The sequence below is a fragment of the Oryctolagus cuniculus genome, chromosome 3, assembly GCF_051225735.1.
Source record: "Oryctolagus cuniculus isolate XC-2025 breed Fujian yellow rabbit chromosome 3, ASM5122573v1, whole genome shotgun sequence".
In the NCBI taxonomy this organism is placed as follows: domain Eukaryota; kingdom Metazoa; phylum Chordata; class Mammalia; order Lagomorpha; family Leporidae; genus Oryctolagus; species Oryctolagus cuniculus.
The window spans coordinates 181,768,841-181,792,815 of NC_142869.1; the positions used below are offsets into that span (position 1 = coordinate 181,768,841).

At 44.8% G+C, this 23,975-nt stretch overlaps 1 protein-coding gene across 1 annotated transcript; it reads left to right on the forward strand.

Moving 5' to 3' along the window:
• Positions 1-2,075: 2,075 nt before the first annotated feature.
• Positions 2,076-7,694, forward strand: PRSS37 (serine protease 37). The gene is made up of 5 exons (XM_002721837.6): positions 2,076-2,109; positions 3,654-3,795; positions 5,006-5,259; positions 6,503-6,639; positions 7,548-7,694. Exons 1-5 carry the CDS (start codon positions 2,076-2,078, stop codon positions 7,692-7,694), a joined length of 714 nt encoding a protein of 237 aa, XP_002721883.1.
• The last annotated feature ends 16,281 nt before the right edge of the window (positions 7,695-23,975 follow it).

Below are 23,975 nucleotides of genomic sequence, written 5' to 3' on the forward strand. Positions count from 1 at the left end.
GTGCTTACTGTGTACTTAGTTATTTGATCCTCTTTACATTCTGTTACAACAAACTGAACCCTCTGTTCACACTGCTGGGGCGGGGCTGGATTACTCTGCAAATTTAACTGACTTTCTCAGGCCAGTCTCAGGCACTTACAAGCAGGCATTATTTAATCTGTGTGAATAAACACGCTAAGTAGTCACAGACTTGGTAGTCCTCAGAATGTGAAAGGACAAAGAAAGATGTGCTTGGTCTGGTTACACGCCTATTAGTACAAGGGAGACAAAACTATGGGCAGGATCAGGCTGCTCGCAATGAGAAGGAAAAGACATGGAGAGATCCAAAAGGTTCTTGGAAATGTGATAGACTTCAGGATTTAGTGGTAAGAAAAACAGAAGTCAAACAAGTGAAGGAGAGAGTTGTCCCTGAAAAATATAGAATACAGGCCCAAGAATGAATTTAAAAGCCTAGAGGAATAAAGAGTTTTATTTTAATCTGCCACATTTCAGGGGCTGGAGGAGCTATACATATCCTGTTTTCCAGCAGGCAACTGTGCATATGCGACCAGAGGTCTGATCTGCACTTATCCATTGGAAATTCATAGACAGACAGCAGTCCCCAGTGCTAACCTCCTCTAGAGATCTAGTGGTCCTGCTTTTCTGTTCTCAGACCTCACACTTCAAAACCAAGTCACAGATTCCTCTCTGACCCACAATCTATGAAAACTCGGGAAAACAACGTCAGAGAAAAGTCTTTCCAACTGTTCCTCTGCCCCACTCTGATACACAGAAAAGTCCCCACAACTGCACCCTGTCTTCCAAACTTAACTACATTTCACAATCCAGCCTGACCCCCAGCACACCTCTGGGCCTGCTGTGAGGTTCAGGAGTCTGTGCTGTGCCATTCAATCCACGCGGCAGGGGATTTGTACAAATCTACAACATCCATGCTGGCTGATGGGCTGTGGCCTGGACGATATGGCTGACAAGTGCAGGCACCTAGTGGCAAAACCTGGGTTCAACTTCCTGTCTTCTACCATGTGTCACTGGGGAAATCACTTAAATTCTGCCTTAGTTCCATTACCCATATATCACGAAAGATAAAAAAGAGATGATATCGGCCCCAGTTGTGGCCTTGGGATGAGAGTATGAGTTTAACAAAGTATAAAGGGTTTATATGAAGTATTAAGTCATTTTGGATCTCTAACCTTATATAAAATCACCCCTGATAAGTCAGCTTGGTGCCTGGGATTCCACAGTGCTTAATGAATGTCAGTGGTTAGGGCTACCACACTGTTTCTTGTTAAAGTGTGCTTCCAAGCACCCAAGCACGGCTGAGGTAGTGTGTTACCAGTGGAAAAGCTTTGCAGCACGTAAACAGAATTTAGAAGAGCTGCCCTCTGAACTCTCACAGACACACATTAGATCCTAGATACGCAAACCATCCAGAAGGCAAACTGCTGTGACAACTGCTCTAGGAGAGACGTCTCAGTTCCTCACTACTCTACCTCAGGGCCGCTGGCTCCGGACAGGACCAAGGGTGATGACGACCGGATGATGGAACAGTGATCAAAGGCAAAGGTAATGCTAGTGTCATAAAGATGGGAGGGGCTGAGGACAGAATAAGTAACCAGTCGGGTTCAGAGCACACCTGCAGGACACTGTCCCCAAGAGCTAAGGTGAAGAATTCTGGCCTCAGAAACTTTGTGGGCAAGATAAGTTCTTGGTCTACAGCTCCTTTTCCCACAGAGAACTGAACTCGCTTCAGTCACCTGGGCTTTTAAGAATGGCAGATAGAGGGGCACAGACCCAGGAATATAAGGAATTAAGCTGCCGTTTCCTCTCATGAAAGGCCCCAGTAGAAACTGAGTCCCCCACCATCCCTGGAGCAGAGGTGCCTCCATTTGTCCATCCGGAGATGGCTCCACGAATCTCCCTGCCCTGAGTATGCCCAAAGCCACTTTCCAATCCCAAGTGTCTCATTCCTGTCCATCTCCACCAATTCTAGGAGGCGTTCTTGAGACGACTTGAGCTGAGGGCTCCACACTCTGCTGCTGCTCTTCTTCTACATATCACAGGGAAACTAGACCACCATGAAATTTACGTTCTATCTGTGTATCCTTGCTGGTGAGTATCTGGCACCTTCCACTTGGTCCTGTAAGTCAAAAGCTAATGCAGGATTGGGTGAGACGGAGGTAGAACGTGTGAAGGGTGCAGAAGAGTCACAGAACACTGTCATGAGCGAAATTAGGGGCTCTCCCTCTCAGATCCCACCCAAAGTCTTCCAGGACAGGTGGAGTCCCTTCTTCTAGTTCAAAGTACTAGGGTGGGTTATGGCACACACTTGCCCTGGAGAGCGCTCGGCAGTGAGTGTATTAAAAATGGGTACCTCATCACCCTCTGGGCAAGTCCTAGTGTGGTTTCTAGGCTAGAAACTGGTACTGAAACTTCAGATACTCAGAATGTAGGGGCCAGAGAAGGTGGAGAGAAGAGATCACCTTTCCTTCCATCCCTACAGTCTTCTGATGGCAGAACTTCTGGATAGGATATCGCTCATCACCCCCTGTCGGCCTAGGCTCTACCACATACTACCTGTGTGAGATCGGGAAAGCTACTTACTTCACCCATGCTTCAGTTTTCAGCCAAAATGGGGCACTTAATACCTATATTATACAGTTGTAGAGATTCAGTGAATCAACATAAAGTACTCAGAGTCATGCCGGCTATCGAGCTCGGTCTCTTGCCCTATTAATACCGCCACCTCTTCCCCTCGGGATTTCTGATTATGGTATCACACAGAGAACACTCTGGGGAATTTAAGGCTCTGTTTGGGGGAGTATTAACAAAAGTACCCAAATCAGACAAGACACAGCAATGCTTTATTTCTGACACTAGATTTGGCCTCCTTCCCCTTTATTCTCTAGAGTTTTTCCTTTTAATAATTCATTTATGAGACGTATCTTCATATTAGAAATTTGAAAATTTTCTAAGTAGGGGGAAAAAAACCCTTCATTCAGAATCCCACCCCATCAATACATGCTGCAAATACTTTGAATGTATCACCACATACAATATATTAATTTGTATTTCAATGATATATTTTTGCTTGTTGTTCTAAGAAAAATATATTGCACTATACATTTTATTTTTTAAATTTAGGAAGCATTATTATCTCCTTTGCTGTTTGATATTTCTTATAAGTACAATTTTAATATATATGATGTTCTACTTATCATGTGCATCTGTTTTTCAATGCCCAACTTTACCATATCAGACATTCATGTTTCTAATTCAACTCTTATAAATAGTGCTCAACTAACACACTTATTCAAAATCTTTATCTAGATTTGATAGTTTCTTTAAAATATATTCTTGGGTTGGAATTATGAGGTCACAGTTGATAAGCAATGTACAATTCCTGATGACTTTTCAAAAAATTTGAATCAGTTTACAAGCAGTAAATTCAAGTGTTTCTCATTATTTTATTAGATTATTAATCACTAAGAAAATATTATTATTATAGGTGTTATATACAATATCATGTTAATTTATATTCTTACTGAGAAAAAAGTGTCAAATAGTCACATTTCCTGGCCAACTGGTGACTTCTTGAAAACTGCGCATACTTTCCAACTTGGAAATTGGTGACTCCTTTTCAATTATTTTCCCAGGGGCATCTTTCTTCGCTCACTCGTCTGTCCAGAAAGAAGACCCTGCTCCCTACTTGGTATACCTCAAATCTCACTTTAATCCTTGTGTGGGTGTCCTCATCAAAACTGATTGGGTTCTAGCCCCAGCTCACTGCTACTTACCGTGAGTACTGGGCATCCCCCACCCCCGAAACAGCTCCTGTTCCTTCTACAGCAGTGATTCTCAAGGGACCAACCTCCTTCCAGGGTAGATTGGGCAATATCAGAGACGTTTCCAGTTATCACAACTGGAGAACAGAGCCCCGGGCTTCGAGTGGGCATAGGCTGGAGCAAGGGTACTCCCAGACATCCCACATTGCACAGCACAGTCCCTTACTAGAAACACTGTCCAGCCCAAAATGCCAATAGTGCCACTACTGAGGAACTCTGTGCTACACATTATACCTTCTCAGTCTCCTACAACTTTTTCAAGTGTTTTCTCTTTTCCTGGCAATTTGACCACATTTCATCAGAGTCCAGAGATGACTGATAATGGACTCAACCTGGGTGAATTGAAGAGGGTTTTTGAAAGAGCTAATTGTAAAGATATGGTGATGTCATGGGGAAAATGCAAAGACTAGTTCTGTACTCCCAGGATCAGTGTCACAAAAATTCAATGACTACCTCTAGAAAGAGTGGTTTCCATGGAGAGAAACAGAGAAACTGACTCCTACATGGAGACACAATATAATAGGAACAGTAACTTTTGTCAAGTGACACAGGCAATTTGTGGCAATACTGCAAGCACAGGGCTGAGAGGGTAAATACTCCAACCTCACCTTTCTCCCTTCAGTTATCTCTGGTGCTTTCTGTTGAACAAAACCCAATAGGCAGTCAGAGGACAAAAGAGACCGTTGATTTAATCCACAGAAAGTCAGCTTCCTGAAGTCCACAGCAATGTGGAGGGGCATTGTCAATGGGTTTAGTGAGACAAGCAGGAACTATCCAACACTGAAGTCATTCTATCCCCAGTCCTCATCAAAAAGGAAACTGTCCAGTTTGATAGGCTGCAGAGGATGGAAAATTTCTTAGGCACGCATTATTTTTCTCTACACTCCATTGAGTACACTACAGAAAAATGTGGTGGTTACGGGCTCCACCACTCACTGAATGACCATAGGTAAGTTACTCCTATGTGCCCCCATTTTCTCGTCTATAAAATGGGGATAAAAATAGGATCCACTGCATGGACTTACTGCAAGTTAAATTAGATAATCCAGATCAAGCACTGGTCACTTGTACGTGGCATACTGTAACATTCAGTATCTTAGCAATGAAGAAGAAGAAGATGATGGTGATGGTGATGTCATTATTTCTAACCCTCCATCCTCCAGGAATCTGAAAGTAATGCTGGGAAACTTCAAGAGCAGAGTCAGAGACGGCACAGAGCAGACGATCAACCCTATCCAGATCATTCGCTACTGGAACTACAATGACACCTCCCCACAGGATGACCTCATGCTCATTAAACTGGCCAAGCCTGCCGCCCTTAACCACAAAGTCCAGCCCCTGGCCCTTGCTACCAGCAATATCCGGCCAGGAACCGTCTGTCTGCTGTCAGGTTTGGACTGGAGCCAGGAAAACAGTGGTGAGTGTCCCTCTCCCGAGTAAACCCAGGCTGTCAGTCACTGTGAGTAGGAGACCCGTGTCCTCAGGGTGGTGAGCAGAAGAGGGGAGGAGAGGGAGTGAAGACCCACGGCATGAGCTACAGGAGTGGCCTGGCACAAACAGACCTGCCTACAAGTCCAGGGGTTCTTCTCCCCATTTGTCTAAGCTTCTTCAGGAGCCACCAGGCCACCTGACAGTGCACAGAGGCCATACCAATCCTGAGTGTCACAGGCACAAGTCACACGCATATCCCATATCCATACATGTCACATGCAAAGGACTTGTTCCTTTCAGCTTCTTATTCCTCCCTGACCAGACATGAACCAGACAGAAAACTCCACTTTTTAAAGAGACACACAGACTCGCTCAAAAACTTCACACTGGTGTCCTCTCTGTTGAGCCACAGCCTGCAACACTGGCATCCCCTGTGGGCACCGGTTGAAGTACCGGCTGTTCCACTTCCATTCCAGCTCCTTGCTAATGTCCTGGGAAAACAGCAGAGGATGGCCCAAGTCCTTGGGTCCCTGCACCCACGTGGGAGACCTGGAGGAAGCTCCTGGCTCCTGGCTTCAGCCTTGCCCAGCCCAAGTCATTGTGGCCATCTGGGGAGTGAACCATCAGATACCAGTTCTCTCTGTGTCTCTCCTTTCTCTTTCTGTCTCTCCTTCTCTCTCTGTGTAACTCTGACTTTCAAATAAATAAATCTTTAAAAAAAAACTGAGGACTAATTTTCATAACCATACTCAAGTTAATTTCTTCTCTTTTTCTCCTTTTTTACAAATATTTATTTACTTATATATTTATTTTAAAGGCAAAGCAATGGGGTAGAGAGAGAGAGAGACAGAGACAGAGAGAGAAAGAGATCTTCTGTCTACTGGTTCACCCACCAAATGGCCACAATAGGCCAAAGCCAGGAGCCAGCAACTCCATCTGGGTCTCCCACAGGAGTGGCCAGGTCCCAGGCACTTGGGCCATCATCTTTTACCTTCCCAGGTACATGGGAAGGGAGCTGAACTGGAAGCAGAGCAGCCAGGATTCTAACCAGCGTGCCCATATAGGACGCCAGTGTCACAAGTGGTGGCTTAACCTGCTGAGCCACAGTGCCAGCCCCCTTTTCTCATCCTTTAAAAGCAAACAAGAAAGGACTCCAGTTGAAGGCGAGCGGTGGGTAGATGGGTTACATAACACGTGTGATTCTTTCTTTTATCCCCGTCTTCCTTCAGGCAGACATCCTGACCTACGGCAGAACCTAGAGGCCCCGGTGATGTCCGACAAAGAGTGCCAAAAAACTGAACAAGGGAGAAACCACAGGAACTCCTTGTGTGTTAAATTTATCAAAGTATTCAGCAGAATTTTTGGGGTAATCATTTCTCTATATTCACCTTCATTTACTTGCATGTGCCCACTTAACCTCAACATAAAATATTATTTTTAATTTCCAAATATTTTTCGTGAATTTATAAGTCTGCAGCCACAAAGCCACCATTGCTTGTTCAGGAACTGACTCTCCTCTCCAAGTATCTTTATTCATTAACAAGGATCATGTAATGCCTCTAGTTAATCACACTCTGTTAGGTGCTCATTCTCACAGCTGCAAATTAAACAGTGACGACAGGCATGGGTTAATAAAAACGCAAACTTTCCACAAACAGAAACTGGCTCAACCATTTTATTTATTTATTTATTTATTTATTGACAGGCAGAGTGTACAGTGAGAGAGAGAGAGACAGAGAGAAAGGTCTTCCTTTGCCGTTGGTTCACCCTCCAATGGCCGCCGCGGCCGACGCACCGCGCTGATCCGATGGCAGGAGCCAGGTGCTTCTCCTGGTCTCCCATGGGGTGCAGGGCCCAAGCACCTGCGCCATCCTCCACTGCACTCCCTGGCCACAGCAGAGAGCTGGCCTGGAAGAGGGGCAACCGGGACAGAATCCAGCGCCCTGACCGGGACTAGAACCCGGGGTGCCGGCGCTGCAAGGCGGAGGATTAGCCTGGTGAGCCGCGGCACCGGCCTCAACCATTTTAAACAATGAGATGTTACACATCTCACAGAGGCTGTTCTCTGACTCTCTCAGGATCACACAAGGCTGTGACAGCCACTCTAGGGGAAGAAGCCAGGCACCCTGCCCCAGTCACTGCTCTTCTCACAGTATACACACTGCTTCTAGGCGAGGCTCACTCAGGTCAGGGACTAGGGGCAGGTTCCTGTGAGGAAAGGATTTGATCTCTCCCTCCTTCCCTCCCTCCCTCCCTCCGCACGACCTCGGGTAGGAGGTGGCTGTCGCTACGGTCCTCTGCAAGAACAAACTCCAGGGAATCGAGGTCGGTCACTTCATGGGAGGGGACGTCGGCATCTACACCAACGTTTACAAATACGTGTCCTGGATTGAGACAACCACCAAGGACAAGAAACACTGAGACGGCACTTCTCCCTCTGCACCTGCTGGCTCTGCTTTTAACTAAATAGGCTCATATTCTCCTTACCCTCGAAATAAATCTCCAAATTAAAATCTCTGGGCACAGGAGACCAGTAGCCTTGATTTTCTTGTTTCTGTGTCTGCTCGCGTCCTGTGATGATACAAAGAACCAAAAGCAAGCAAAAGCAGTGACTACACTGGACTGGGTTATGTTCATAAGTAAACCTTTAGAGTTCTTTTATCCCTGTCTTACAAATGAGAAAATTGAGACTAAAAAGGGTGACAACATTACTCATAGCTGGGGGGTATAAGAGCCTGGAATGGAACCCAAAGAATCAAACTTTAAATTCCATCATGCCGATCACCTGAATACCATTGGGTAGTCCAAAGATTCACGAGGGATGCTGTCTCCTACTTCCCTGTTACTCTCCCCATTCGAAGGGCTGAAGACGCTCACTGTGGCTGAGGTCTCAGGTACTAGAATAGGCTCAGCTACGTTCAGGGCTGCATTGATTGCGCATGCGGTAGAGAGCCAGTGGGACAGTGGGGAGTGGAAAGTAAACTCCAGGACGGGCTTAACAACCGTAAGTCAAAGCCAAGAGGAATGCCTCCAGGGCGAGTGAAGATGTCATCCTGTCATCCCGTAGACCCAGGGAAGGAAGACTCACCACACCAGCCAGCCTGACACAGAGATGGCTAGGGATGAGGTAGAGGGCACAGCTGGGTTAGCAGCCAGCCTGACACCGAGATGGCTGGGGATGAGGTAGAGGGCACAGCTGGGTTAGCAGCCAGCCTGACACAGAGATGGCTGGGGATGAGGTAGATGGCACAGCTGGGTTAGCAGCCAGCCTGACACAGAGATGGCTGGGGATGAGGTAGAGGGCACAGCTGGGTTAGCAGCCAGCCTGACACAGAGATGGCTGGGGAAGAGGTAGAGGGCACAGCTGGGTTAGCAGCCAGCCTGACACAGAGATGGCTGGGGATGAGGTAGAGGGCACAGCTGGGTTAGCAGCCAGCCTGACACAGAGATGGCTGGGGATGAGGCAGGGGGCACAGCTGGGTTAGCAGCCAGCCTGACACAGAGATGGCTGGGGAAGAGGTAGAGGGCACAGCTGGGTTAGCAGCCAGCCTGACACAGAGATGGCTGGGGATGAGGCAGGGGGCACAGCTGGGTTAGCAGCCAGCCTGACACAGAGATGGCTGGGGATGAGGTAGAGGGCACAGCTGGGTTAGCAGCCAGCCTGACACAGAGATGGCTGGGGATGAGGTAGATGGCACAGCTGGGTTAGCAGCCAGCCTGACACAGAGATGGCTGGGGATGAGGCAGGGGGCACAGCTGGGTTAGCAGCCAGCCTGACACAGAGATGGCTGGGGAAGAGGTAGAGGGCACAGCTGGGTTAGCAGCCAGCCTGACACAGAGATGGCTGGGGATGAGGCAGGGGGCACAGCTGGGTTAGCAGCCAGCCTGACACAGAGATGGCTGGGGATGAGGTAGAGGGCACAGCTGGGTTAGCAGCCAGCCTGACACAGAGATGGCTGGGGATGAGGTAGAGGGCACAGCTGGGTTAGCAGCCAGCCTGACACAGAGATGGCTGGGGAAGAGGTAGAGGGCACAGCTGGGTTAGCAGCCAGCCTGACACAGAGATGGCTGGGGAAGAGGTAGAGGGCACAGCTGGGTTAGGCACGGATCACGACTGAATACAGGCACAAAGGCAGGCGCCAGCTCCCTGCTTGAGCAGCTGGTAGAGCATGGCTATAGACCGCATGCTGTGTACACTGGAGATCTGTATGCTGAATCCGAATCCCCAGAGTCCTGGTGTCTGGGGTTGTGGCACAGCAGGTTAAGCCACCACCTGTAATGCTGCCATCTCTTATCCCAAGTGCCTTTTAGAGTATCCGTTCCACTTCCAATCCAGCTCTCTGCTGATGTCCCTGGAAAAGCAGTGGAAGATGGTCAAAGTGCCTGGGCCCCTGCCACCCATTGGGAGACCTGGATGGAGCTCCAGGCTCCTGGCTTCAGCCTGGCCCAGCCCTGGCCATGGCAGCCATCTGGGGAGTGAACCAAATGGAAGATACTTCTCCCTCACTCTCTCCCTCCTCCCCCCTCTATAACTCTTCCTTTCAAATAAATAAACCTTTTTTTTTTAAGATGAAGGTATTTAGAGCTGTGGACTTTGAGAGGTGAATGGAATCAGTGCCTACAGAGGCCCCAGAGAGCTGCCTTCTACCCTGTGTGTGTATGACGTGGACAGAGCAGTCTATGAACCAGGAAGCAGGCTCTCATCAGACACTGCATCTGATGGTGGCTTCATCTTGAATTGTCCAGCTCCCAGAACCACAACTGCCCATAAGAAACCACTCTACACTGTTAAAGCAGCTCAAACAGCCTGAGACAAGCACCTCTCTAGATGTCTCAAGCGTAGTGGTGACAGAGGGACTCTCTATACCCAAGAGACTAGGACATGCAGGACAAGCATTGGCATAGTAACCTCCCAGCAGGTGAAGAGCCGAGACACAGCATCATACACCATCCTTGGTAATCCTTTATTTCTATTATTTCTTTTTTTGATAGAGGGAAGGGAGTATTTTCTATTCTCTTGGTTTATAGTGCAATCTACACTGTAATGAGTCTTGCACTGGTCAGAACAGTGGCCCTGCAAAGGTGTCCATTCTAATCCTGTGAAAATAATATAATCAGATGTAATCATGGCTATGGACCTTGATTTGCAGAAATTATCCTGGATTATCCTAAGTGACCGGTGTAATCACAGCACCCTTAGATGCAGACAAGGAAAGGTAAAGGTTTGGTTAGAGTTGCAACAACAGAAGAAGAGGCAGGATATAGGCACAGCATGGAAAGGACTTGACCTGCACGGCAGGCTTTGCAAATGAAGTAAGGGGCAAAAAGAAGAAGAATGTGAGCAGTGAGCAGTCTCCAGGGGCTGGAGGAGGCCTTCAGCCGAGGGCTGGCAGAGAGATGGAGACTTTACTGAATTCTGAACTGAATTTACAGAATTCCACTGAATTCTGCCAAAAACCTGAATGACAAGGAAATGGGCTCTCCACAGAAGAGAGCACAATTCTGCTGACACCTTGACTTTAGCCCAGTGAAATCTTGACCTGCAATCTAGACCTTGTACTTCGGACCTGCAGTCCCATAAGATATTAAGGTTTATCATATTAAGCTGCCTGTGATAATCTGTTACAGCAACCATAGAAAACTCATAAATCCACATATCTAAAAAGAACAACTTCTTATAATGGGAGGATGGCCCAAGTGCTTGGGCCCTGCACACACATGGGAGACCAGGAGGAAGCACCTGGTTCCTGGCTTCGGATCGGCACAGTGCGTCGGCCATAGCAGCCATTTGTGGGGTGAACCAACAGAAGGAAGGCCTTTCTCTCTGTCTCTCTCTCTCACTGTCTAACTCTGCCTGTCAAAAAAAAAAAAAAAAAAAAAAAAAAAAGACACGCAGAGGCTCCCAGTTGCCCTGGGAATAAATTATAATTATTAGACTGGCATCCAGACTTCCTGACACTCCCTGCTCACCCTTCGTCACATGGCATTGCTTCCTGACTAAGTCAAATGAAAACCTTAGGACAAAAGAATGTCAGATGAAAACGTAAACAGTCCAAAGCCCTCCCTTCCTGTAAGTTGGAAACATGGTCAAACGTAACAAAATTACATCCTTTGAAGAAAAACAGAAACATTTGCATGAGCTGGAGTCAAATTTTCAAGCATTAAATGTGCAGGCAGCAATGCTACAGGGACTGGAGAGTTTTCCTCTTCTCCCAGTCACCTATGTGGTACACAAGGACAAAGCACACTAATCGCTATCCAAGGACCCCTCTTGGCTTTCTCCCTCCATATCTGCAGCCCCATTCGCGTGCTGCCCTGCCGGCACAGCATGGACTCAGGGGCTAATTCACCAAGACTGCTCTGCCCCAGTGAGGGTGCACTAGCTCTGCTCCGGGCTCCTACACCTGGGGCTACCCTTGCTCTCTCCCGGCAGCAGATGTCAGTTGACTGTATTGGTCTCAATCTTCACCTTCTCCAAAGATCTGTTGGAGATTACATTATGCCGTAGACAGCTTATTGCCTTGGCAAGTTTACTCCAAAATAGAAAAACATGCACTTCAGATGGGGTGCAGGTGGGTCATCTATGTCTATCATCGTCATCATCATCATCTAGAAGGTCTCCTCGTCTCATTCTGGAGAGCCACAGGGTCAGACTTTCATCTGCAGCCTGGAAAGCTACATAGCAGCCAGAGAGTTCTGTGACGAACTCTACCTTGTTCATTTGCATAAACTGAAAAAACAGAGGAAGGTAAGCTACCATTTTTTGAATATCTACTATATACAGGCACTCTGATAGAGACATTTCTGACATATGTCATACTATTCAGAGGGGAGTTATAGTACTGATTTTCTTAAAATTTCTCAAAAGAAAAGGATATTTAGTGATTTGTTCAAGGCCATACAATTAGTAAATGGCAGAACACGGATACAAACCTTGAAAGTCAGAGTTACACACAGAGAGAAGGAGAGGCAGAGGCAGAGGGAGAGAGAGGGAGAGAGAGAGAGAAAGAGAGAGGGGGTGGTCTTTCATCTGCTGGTTCACATCCATTTGGCTGCAACGGCCAGAGCTGTGCCAATCCAAAGCCGGGAGCCAGGAGCTTTTTCGGGGTCTCCCACATGGGTGCAGGGGCCAAAGGGCTTGGGCCATCTTCTACTGTTTTCTCAGGCCATAGCAGAGAGTGGGATTGGAAGAGGGGCAGCTGGGACTCGAACCGGCACCCATATGGGATGCTGGCGCTGCAGGTGGTGGCTTTACCCACTACGCCACAGCGGCGGCCCCCATAACTACATTTCTAAGTACACAGATCCTCCTGAATACTCCCACTGTGTCTTTCCTCAGGGGTGTGAAAAGTCCCTACTTAGAAAGCATAACTTTCATGGTCTCTCACATGCTTTTTGATTGTAGCTTAGTGAAAAGTATTTGAGATCTGTATACAGTGAGTCTTCGGGACTCCTATTTAAAGTTTCCCTGGAAACCACTCCTTGGTGTTCTAGTCCTGTATCCCAGAAAGTCACAGACTTCCGCTCAATGGAAACACGACTAGAATCACTGCATCATGATAGCCACTGGGGATTGCCGAGATCTTTCCAGTTATGTATTTGGGTAAACATTCTTGATTGAAGAACCAAAGGCACAGTAGGTTAATCCTCTGCCTGTGGCTCTCTGCTGTGGCCTGGGAAAGAAGTAGAAGATGGTCCAAGTCCTTGGGCCCCAGCACCCGCACGGGAGACTAGGAAGAAGCTCCTGGCTCCTGGCTTCAGATCGGCTCAGCTCTGGCCATTGCAGGCATTTGGGGAGTGAACCAGCAGAAGGAAGACCTTTCACTCTGTCTCTCCTTCTCATTGTCTGTAACTCTATCTCTCAAATAAATAAATAACATTAAATAAAACAAATATGGCATAGTCATATTTTGGTTTTAAAAGTTTACTCTGGGGGGGGGGGGGACAATGTGACACAGTCAGTGGGTTAAGCTGCCATCTACAATGCCAGCAAACCATATAGGCACTGGTTCAAATCCCAGCTGATCCAGCTTCCTGCTAATGCACCTGGGAAAAGTAGTGGATGATGTCCCAAGTGCTTGGGCCCCTGCTCCTACATGGAAGAACTGAAAGAAGCTCCTGGCTCCTATCTTCAGCCTGGCCCAGCCCTGGCTGTTGCAGTCACTTGGGGAGTGAACCAGTGGATGGAAGATCAATCCTCTGTCCTTCTCTCTAACTCAGACTTTCAAATATATAAGTATTCAAAAAATATTCTAAATCTAGAAATTAAAATGATCAAATGATTATATGTGCTTCAAAATGACTATCTATAATACACCTCCTTATTATGATATTTTAGAGCATGTAGACATTAAATCTAAAACTGTGAACCAATCTCTTCAGACTTAGACCTGCCCTGAGCAGTGTGACAGCAGGTCCTAGTCTAAGGTACACACCTACTGAAAAAGACTGAGTGGTCAAGTGTGTGAGGAGCTATTTTAGTAACTTTTTACATTTAAAATACTTAAACAGGGTCAGGAAGAGTGTGTGATTTAGCAGATCAGCACAAATTCTAAAACAATTTATATTTACATAACCAACATGTGATGCTTAGAACATAAAATATCATGTAAACACATGTGGCTGAGTTAAGTGACCAATTAAAACTAAGAACAAAACTAATGATTTCTTTCAAAAATAAAACGAAGTAAGTACAGATAAAGCGGAAGGGGGGAGAGGCCTCCTTTTTCAGAAAACTGAAATCATGCAGCTCTGACTGGACCCACAGCCATCTAGTTACTCTCTGTTTGCTTCTCTTGTAGTGGAGCGAATTCAAGAACACTAACAACCCAGAAAAAAATCAGAAAAGAAAAAATTGCATCTGCTTTTGGTTTTTTTGTGTGTTTATTTTGTAGAAGATAACAGTATTTAGTGCTTAAAATACAGTATTGTTGGTTAATGCTCAGGAAAGAACAATTTACAATAAAACATTTTGTGTAGTTTGTTTCTGGTTATGTTTGATAAACAACTTATGTGGTGTTAAAGTAGCGTTCATAGTTAAGACTGACAAAAATATTCAGATCCAACAGACTCAAATGATGTCTAAACAACAGAAGGGAGAAGTAATCATGCTTAGAAAGGAACAAACCAAGAGAGTATGGAATCTAATGTCCATGCACATCTCACTCTCAATGAGCAGATTACAGCCAAGAGGCCAGACCAGGGCCATGTGTGGCTCAGTGGACTCAGCGGTTGCCTGTGACACTGGGTCCCGTATCAGAGCTGGTTGTTCTGCTTCCGATTCAGTTTCCTACCAATGCGCCTAGGAAGGCAGAGGACAATGGCCCAGGTGCCTGGGCCCCGGCCACCCACGTGGGGACTAGGATGGAGATTCTGGCTCCTGGCTTCAGCCTGGCCCAGTCCTGGCCTTACAGCTCTCTGGGGAGTGAACCACAGGGTAGAAGAATTTCTTCTCTGCCTCTCCCTATCTCCTTCACTCTGCATTTCAAATAAATATTAAAGAAAAAAAGAGGCAAGAACATCTCCATTGGTGTCTTCTATTTTGAAAAAAGCAGGCAAAAGAGCTAAGGGGAGGAAGTCTAGAATCCGGGTATTAGACAATAGATATGTGTTAACTGGTGAGAGCCCAGTGAGAGAAGAAAATGTTCTTGAGTAAGACAAATATCATCATGAATGTCTGGAAAGCAGGAATTTTCAAAGTATGGCATTTAAACTTAAGATGTAAGTTAACAAGAAATATTGGGAGGTAGTAGGTCGACAAAAATCCCCTCTGATATTAATCCAGAGAGTCAGAGAGTGGCATAAAGAACTAGAGCATGAGCCTGGAAACCAGGCAGATCCATGGGATAGGACAGGCCGTTCTGAAAAGTTCCAGAAGCGGGACACCAGTGGAGGTTCAGGTAAACAGAACACAGCAGTAGGCGGCGAAAGGAAAGGACTTTCCATGACACAAAGGGAAAGGCACAGCAAGACAGCCTGGTGGAAAGGCTGGGAGCCCTATCCAGCAGAGGTGTGTTTGTATATGGCGGCAAAGGATAAAGATCGATTCATGGAGTCGGAGGTCAGGAGAGGTCCAGAGGGAGAGTCTCATCTCCAGGAACACTGCTACACGCACAGCAAGACTCAGAGAAAGATAAGAGTTCTCAAGGAATAATACAGAACCAGAATACATGTTTAAAAGCTATTTATTTCTGTTAATTTGAGAGAGAGAGAAAGAGAGAAAGCCCATCCACTGCTTCATTCCCCGAATGCCTACAACAGCCTGGGAGCAGAAGCCAAGAGCCAGGATATCAATCCAGGTCTCCCACACGGGTGGCAGAGGCCAAACAACTTAAACCACCACCTGCTGTGTCCCAGTGTCTGCTTTGGCGGGAGGCTGGAGACAAGAGCCAGAGTCAGGACTTGAACACGGGCACTCTGACATGGGACACGGGCCTCTTTACCAGCATAACAACCAGGCCAAAACAACCCCAGGACACGTTCTTAGCTCACAAGAGAGCACAGAGATAGCTGGTGCAAGCCAAGCAATGAACTGGAAAGGCCAACCAATTAAGTATGCTAGGCATATATTCCTCTAGATATGGCCGCCTGGGATCCCAAACCACAAGGCTAAAGTATCCACATCAGCCTAGGGCTGTGGGATGAAGAGGAGACCTCTGCACCAAACAAGTGAGACACGGGTGGCTATTACATTCCATGTTATTTGAATTTTTAGTCTTCTCGACCAATTAAGCATTTCCTAGTATCTGCAGACATCATCAGCAAGGCCCCTTGTGGAACCTATAACCTCAAATCAGCACTCGGGGAACCAAGGTGTAAAAATAAAACATGAAGAGGCCGGAAAACATACAATGCAGAAAGAGCAGTGTAACAGATACATTTTCCAACCGCAAGCACAGTAATATTGTCCACCCCATGAGCCCTTACGCAATCTGATCCTGCCACTCCCCCAACAGGAAGGGGAATTTCTCTCAGCCTTGGCACAGTTAGCACTGTCGACAAGAAGACTGCTGTGAGGGGCTGTACTCGGCCTCTGCCACTAGACGGCAGTGGCACATTCTCCTCCGTAAGTTATGATCATCAAATATTGGCAGTAAAATTGCCTTTGTTTAAGCTTCTTTTTATAGAGGCAGAGAGAAAGAGAGAGGGGTCTTCCATCCACTGGTTCACTCCCCAAATGGCCACAATGGCCAGAACTGGGCCAATCAGAAGCCAGGAGCCTGGTGTTTCTTCCTGGTCTCCCTTGCGGATGCAGGGGCCCAAACACTTGGCCCATCCTCCACTGCCCTCCCAGGCCATAGCAGAGAGCTGGACTGGAAGAGGAGCAACCGGGACTAGAACCTGGGGCCCATATGGGATGCCAGTGCCGCAGGCAGAGGCTTAACCAAGTGAGCCACGGCGCCGGCCCTAAGATGCTGCTTCTTAACGTGGTTGCTATACTATGAGAAACCCAAGCCACATAAAGAGGCCAGTGTAGACTCTCCTGGTAAGTGCCAACAGCCAGATATGTGGGGGAGCCCACTGGTCCACTGGAGCCAATATCTAACTGCACTTGCACAATAGTCTCCAAGCAAAAGCTATGCAGCTGGACGTAGCCTACATAAACATGCAAGATTAATGTTGTTCTAGGTTGCTAACTGTGTAGTGAATATAGAGCATCGGAATAGGGAGGAAATAGGAGATTATCAGAGGGACAGTGACGACAGTAAAAAGAAGCTGCAAACAGAAAAATCAGTAATGTTTACCTTAGAGCCACAACACTACACATAAAATTTATTTGCCATTAATTATTCACTATGTAATTAACAAAAAGAAAATAAAAATCTAGAATTAAAAGGTAAAGTTTTATTGGTATCTAAAAGGATTAGAACTTGATTTTTTAATTAAATATTTCTATTATCTTTGTTCCATAGCAGCAAGTTACTGTATAAGGAAAAGAACACCAGCTTTCAACTCATACAGGGCTTAAATCTTCACTGCACTGCTTTCTAATGGTGTTCATCCCAACTGTGAAATGTTAGATGCCTTTATAAAATAACACGTCCTGAAAATTCTGTGCTGTACAATAGCAAGAAAATATTAATACAAGAAAAAATGAAGGTGGAAGTAAGCATGAAATACAACAATCATTATTGTGCATAGGACAGGATTGCCAAGTCTTTTGATGAGAAATTCCAACAAATTTTGATAATTTAATATTTTTATAATGAATATGTCATGATATACCCCAATAACTATTTTAAAATATGAAGGAAGACATTTTAGTGACATCACTAACGAAAACCAGAAATATATAGGAATTGTATGCTACCTCCCTGAAGAAAAACACAAAATTTTCTTGAGAGATGTATAAGAAGGCTTAAATCATTTCCCTTTATCACCCATTATAAGTAAATGCCATGTTCCTAGAGGATTAAACTGAATATCACAACATTACCAATCTCCAAATGACTAAATTAGCAATATGATGATATTCTAAGCAGAATCACAATGAGTTTTCTTCAGCAAAGTAATTTTAGAAAACAAATTGATGAGAATACCCGGGGACTATCACTGTGGCATAGTGTCACAGTTTAAGCTGCCACCTGTGACACCGGAATCCCATACTGGAGTTCAGGTTCGAGTCCCGACTGCTCTGCTTCTGATCCAGCTTCCTCCTAATTTGCCTTGGAAGGCAGCAGAAGATGACCCAAGTACGTGGGCCACTGATACCCACATCACAGACCAGGATGGCATTCCAGTCTCCTGGCTTCAGTGTGGCTCAGACCTGGCTGTTGCAGCCATTTAGGGAATGAACCAGCAGATGGAAAATTTCTCTCTCCCTCCCTCTCTCTCTCTCAAATAAATAAATAAGTAAATCTCTTTTAAAAAAATAAAAATAGCCAAAAACATTAGTGATTAAAAAGTAGTAGAGTACTGATAGAAAAATACATCATAGTTCAATAATTGCACCAATGTTATATTGTATGAGAATTTGCTTCATAAGTCAATGGAACAAAGTGTATAGTGAAGAAAGTACAAATCATTCAATAAGCCAATAAGATAGGTCAGTCATATTGTTCCTCATCGCCACTTCCAGATATTTTTCTGACCCCTTCTCTTAAAAGTGCTTTTGCCATGGGACCCCAAATCCTATTAAGCTGGGTGGTAAAAATGACATCTTAAGTGTTAAAATGATCATATAGATAGAATTAAGGGATCATATAAAAAAGATCAAGGGTCTGGTAATAATAATAGATAGAATTAAAGAATGTTCCAACATGGGAAGCAGCCCACACAGCAGATTCATAAAATGACATTTGCTCTAAACAGCACTCTGTCCTAAGAATGTCCTTACGGCATTCTGGTCTGGCTAAAAAGCCCATGAGAGCATTTCAGGCATGGAAAGCCAAGACACTGTGGCAAAAAAATGTCCTACGTGAAGGATCTCTGTGAGTGAGACCCCAGTGGAAAGAAGTGGCCATCAAAGAAGGAAGTACTTTTCTCTGAAGGGAGGAGGGAACTTCTGCTTTGCTTATGGCCTTATCTAAATACTGATGGAGATTGTAGATTCAAAAGGCTTCCATAGCCATGGCAGCTCACGTCAAGAGCCTCAGGTGATCACTGATGTCATACATAAGAGCATTAATTAAATAACAACAGGAGTCACTGTGCACTATTCCCATGCAGGACCTCTGTTCTCAATGAGTTGTATTATGAGAATTAACTGTAAAACTTGTTTTTAAACAGTTTGTGTGTATGTGTGTGTATATGTGTGTGTGTGAATTGTTGAAATTTTACTTAGTATAGAGTTGGGCTTCTGTGTATAAAGTTAATTGAAAATGAATCTTAATGGAGAATGGCACTGGGAATAGGAGAGAGAGGACGAAGTGGGGTGGGAGGGGGGTGGTAGGGCCAGTATGGTGGGAAGAATCACTATATTCCTAAAGTTGCACTTGTGAAACTTGTACTCATTAAATGAAAGGTTTCTTTGGAAAAAAAAAAAAAAAAAAAACTCCACTTTAGTTAACTAGATTTGAGGACCTGAGACAGAATTTCATAAGCATACCCCTCCAAGTGACCACAGAACATGTGTCTGTCTCACAATAAATGTGTGCCATCTCCTGAAAAAACTCTAGTTTAAGCATAAAAATAGACACACAGACCAATGGAACAGAACAGAAACTCCAGAAATAAATCCACATGGCAAAGACCAGCTCATCCTTGACAAAGATGCTAAATCTGCTCCTTGAAGAAAGGACAGTCTCTGCAACTGACGTTGTTAGAAAAATTGGAGTTCCACATGAAGAAGTTTGAAAAAAGACCCCTACATAGCATAAACACTCTAAGACATTATCATAGGCAGCAATTTTTTTTTGATAAGACAGCCAAAAGCACACACAATAAAAGCAAAAATAGGGGGTTCCAATACAGCAGAATAGTGACAGGGTGGTTCAAATCACACGGTGCAAAATTAATATTTAAAAAGGGAAGAAACCACATGACTAAAATAAAGCTGTGGGATATTCACAGTGGGAAACCCAGCGAGAATAACAGAGACAGTGCAGGTCCTGCCAAAAGAGCAAATAAGAATCAAAAGAAAAAAAACAAAAAAAACAAAAAAAAAACAAGAAAAACAGCAGAGATTGGACCTGGAGAGGAGCACACTGGCCCTGGCAGACCAGGTGAGATGGGATTCCTCAGGCTCCCAGAGCTGTGGACAGCAGCAGGGGGCAGAACTTGGTGAACTGCTTTTTAAGTTCCTGCAACCCCACCTTGGGACAGCAGAATCGGGATGGGGAAAGAAGAAAGAGTAAGGAAGGGAAGGAAAGAATGAAGGGAGGGAAAATGGAGGGGGAAGGGAGGGCAGAGGAGGGGAGGGGGAGGGGGAGGGAAAGGGAGGAAAGAGAGAGAGAGAGAGAGGGAGGGAAGGAGGGAGGGAGGAAGAGAGAGAGAGGAAGGGAGGGAGGAGGTGGTGTAGCTCTCTCCCTTCCCTCACCCCTCCCTCCAACCCTTCTACAGCAGAGACTTGCAGCCAGCCAGGAGAAGCCATTTTGTTTGGTTGGTTTTTTTGTTTTTGTTTTTGCTTTTGTTTCTGACACAGGCAGATGGCTGCCGCCCCTACTTCCCATGCAACTGATAAAGGGTTAACATCCAGAATCTATAAAGAGTTCAAGAAATTCAATAACAACAAAACAAACAATCCAATTAAGAAAAGGGCAAAGGATTTGAACAGGCATTTTTCAAGAGTATAAATTCAAATGCCAGCAGACACTGGAAAAAAAATGCTCAGGATCACAAGCCATCACAGAGATGCAAGTCAAAACCACAATGAGGTTTCACCTCATTCCAGTTAGAATGACTTTCATATAGAAATCAGTGAATAATTAATGCTGGCAAGGATGTGTCAAAAAAGGCACCCTGTTCCACTATTGGTGGGAATGTAAACTGGCGCAGTCACTGAGGAAGACAATATGGCGATACATCAGAAATCCGACTGTAGACCTATCATATACATGACCCAGCCATCCCACTCCTGGGAATTTACCCACACCAAAAGAAATCAGCATCTGAAAGAGTTACCTGTACCCTCATGTTCATTACAGCACAAGTCACAATAGCTAAGACATGGGATCAACCCAGATGTCCAACAACTGTTGACTGGATAAAGAAATTATGATATATATATATATATAAACTATGGAGTACTACTCAGCTATTAAAAAAATGAAATCCTGTCTTTTGCAACAAGATGGTTGCAACTGGAAACCACTGTAACCAGTGAAATAAGCCAGTCACAAAAAGACAAATATCATATGTTTTCCCTAATCTGAGGTAACTAATAGAATACCTGAAAGGTAATGTATTGGAGTGAAATGGACATTTTGAGATCCAATGATTGTTTATAGCCCTTGTCTCTTCCGTTGAGGAACAGTGCTTTTTTTTTCTGCTTCATATTATTTGATGAACTGTTTTACTTAGTGTAGGGTTAACTATATAATCATTGAGTAAACTGAAACTAGATATTTGTAAAATTTAAGATTGGGAATGTGAGAGGGAGGAGGAAGAAGGGTTGGAACATGAGCAGGAGGGAGGGTTGGGGGAAGTATCACCATGTTCTTAAAGCTGTATATATAAAATACATGAAACTTGTATAACTTAAATCAAATTCAAAAAATAAATAAATTATTTATAAAGATTTGAGCAGCGAGGAACTAGCAAGGGAAAGTAAAGAGCCCAGATACTTGGGAAGCCTGGAAGGTTTAGACAAAGTACAGTTAATAACACAGTGAGAGCTACCGCTGACAAGAGCCACAAGCTTTAGGGAAGGCAAGCAGTCACACTTCCAAACCAGTCCTGCAGGACAGACAGAGGGTTAAACACCCCAGCGTCTTTCTCTCCATTTCATCTGACAGCATTCCACTGTTCCTTTTGACCGAATCCTAACAGAAGCCATGGGGAAACGGAAGCCAACATATGAAGTCTGTAGAGACAGTTTCAGGATAGAGAGCTATCCTGTAGCTCCTCCCAAAAAGGGGGGGTGGTTTAATTGGCAAATGAGAAATACCCAGCTTGATATTTTATTTTTTCTTACTTTTTTAAACATTTATTTTTATTTCTTTGAAAGGTAGAGTTACATAAAAAGAGGAACAGGCAGAGAGAGAGAGGTCTTCCATCTGCTGGTTCAATCCCCAAATGGGAGCTTGATTCAATAATTTCACACTTGTATACATGTGGTGTAAACATCATCTCAATTATATACAATTAAATTTGTCAAAAAATAATTTTTCAAAAAGCATAGCATGACAACATTAAATATTTATAGCTAGTACTATATATCAGGCACCCTTCTAAGACTTTTGCATGTATTAATTCACTTCATCTCATGACAAACCTATGTGGTATTCACAGGCCTTCCTGCATAATCCAATAGATGTTATTATGTAAAATTCTGCAAAATCATGTTCAAAAAATATTTATAGGGAAAATAAACTAATTGAAGACTATTCGAAGCCTATACAACTTTGTAAACAAAACACAACTGAAATGAAAAAATCCTAACAAAAATTTTAGAAAGATATATATCTATATATCTAGCATTTGTACCCAGAATCATTCATTCACAGCTTTCAACCTGATGCTGTGTTCCTTTCAAATCAAATATCTTAGAGGGCATTAATTTTTTTTTAAAGATCAATTTCATATCAATTAAAGATACAAACCAGAATATATATTTACGTAGTACTATACCATTTCAAAACAGAAGATGGGTATTTTCACAGCTACTGAATCCTCATTTATTGCTTTATCAATAAGGGTCCTGAAAGGCACCCCAACAACAACCACATAAGCAAATTGCAAATGTATTCCTTCTACATTGTTAGAACATCTGTAGATACTGTAAAAGTTACCAGTCACAAAAATAGAGTTGAAAACATATTGCTTGGCCGGCGCCGCGGCTCACTAGGCTAATCCTCCGCCTAGCGGCGCCGGCACACCGGGTTCTAGTCCCGGTCGGGGCGCCGGATTCTGTCCCGGTTGCCCCTCTTCCAGGCCAGCCCTCTGCTGTGGCCAGGGAGTGCAGTGGAGGATGGCCCAGGTGCTTGGGCCCTGCACCCCATGGGAGACCAGGAAAAGCACCTGGCTCCTGGTTCCTGCCATCGGATCAGCGCGGTGCGCCGGCCGCAGCGCGCTGGCCGCGGCGGCCATTGGAGGGTGAACCAACGGCAAAGGAAGACCTTTCTCTCTGTCTCTCTCTCTCACTGTCCACTCTGCCTGTCAAAAAAAATAAAAAAATAAATAAATAAAATAAAAAAAAAAAGAAAACATATTGCTTAAAGTTATAAAATTAATGATTGGAAGAATAAAACAAAATAAAGCTAATCTAATTAAGGAGAACGGAATGAATTTGGGGTCAAATGAGATAACTGCCAATGAATGAATCTACAATTCAAAACTGATGAGCTTGTAAGAGAGACAAAACATGATTAGAGTTGTGGAAATAACCACTAGAACTAGAACCAATGATAAAATAAGATTGTATCTGAGCAGTGGGATTAAAAGAACAAGAAAATATTGCTGCTTGTCATCTACATGTCTGTACTGTTTGAATTATTTTTAATGTTTCGGATCTCCTATAGGCTACACCTTCACAGAACTCAAAACTGAAAAGAATGTTACTGGGGAATCCAAGATAGCGGATAGGGAAAAGATGTACTGATTCTGACCACGGGAAGATAACGGAAGCAAAGCGGAGTAACAGCTTTCCCAGGGGAGAGCGGGAGAGAAGTTTGCAGTGGAGATTCCACAGAAAGAGAGATGCTGTGTGGCAGCATGGACAGTCCAAGCACACAGCAGAAAGCAGCAACACCACTTCTGGGGCCTTCAGCAGACAGCATCTTCTTGGAGCAAGGCGAGGGGAGACTATGGCAGCCATGTCACTGGTAATAACGCACTGAGGGAGAACCTTGTGGACCACACTGACTGTGTTAGAGGTGGGCAGCGTGTCCACTTAACCCAGGGAAGGGAGAGCACATTTCTTTCTCCCCATCTCCCAACAAAGGTACCCAGCAACTAGCGGGGAGGAAGCACCATCTTAATAAGGCAAGTAGAGGCTGTGGTAGCTCATGCATATGTTGGTGACTAGGAGATTTTATCAGAGAGAGAAACCCAATATCCCCACTGACTGCATCTGGCTTAGAGGGATGCAGGGGGCAGAGTGTC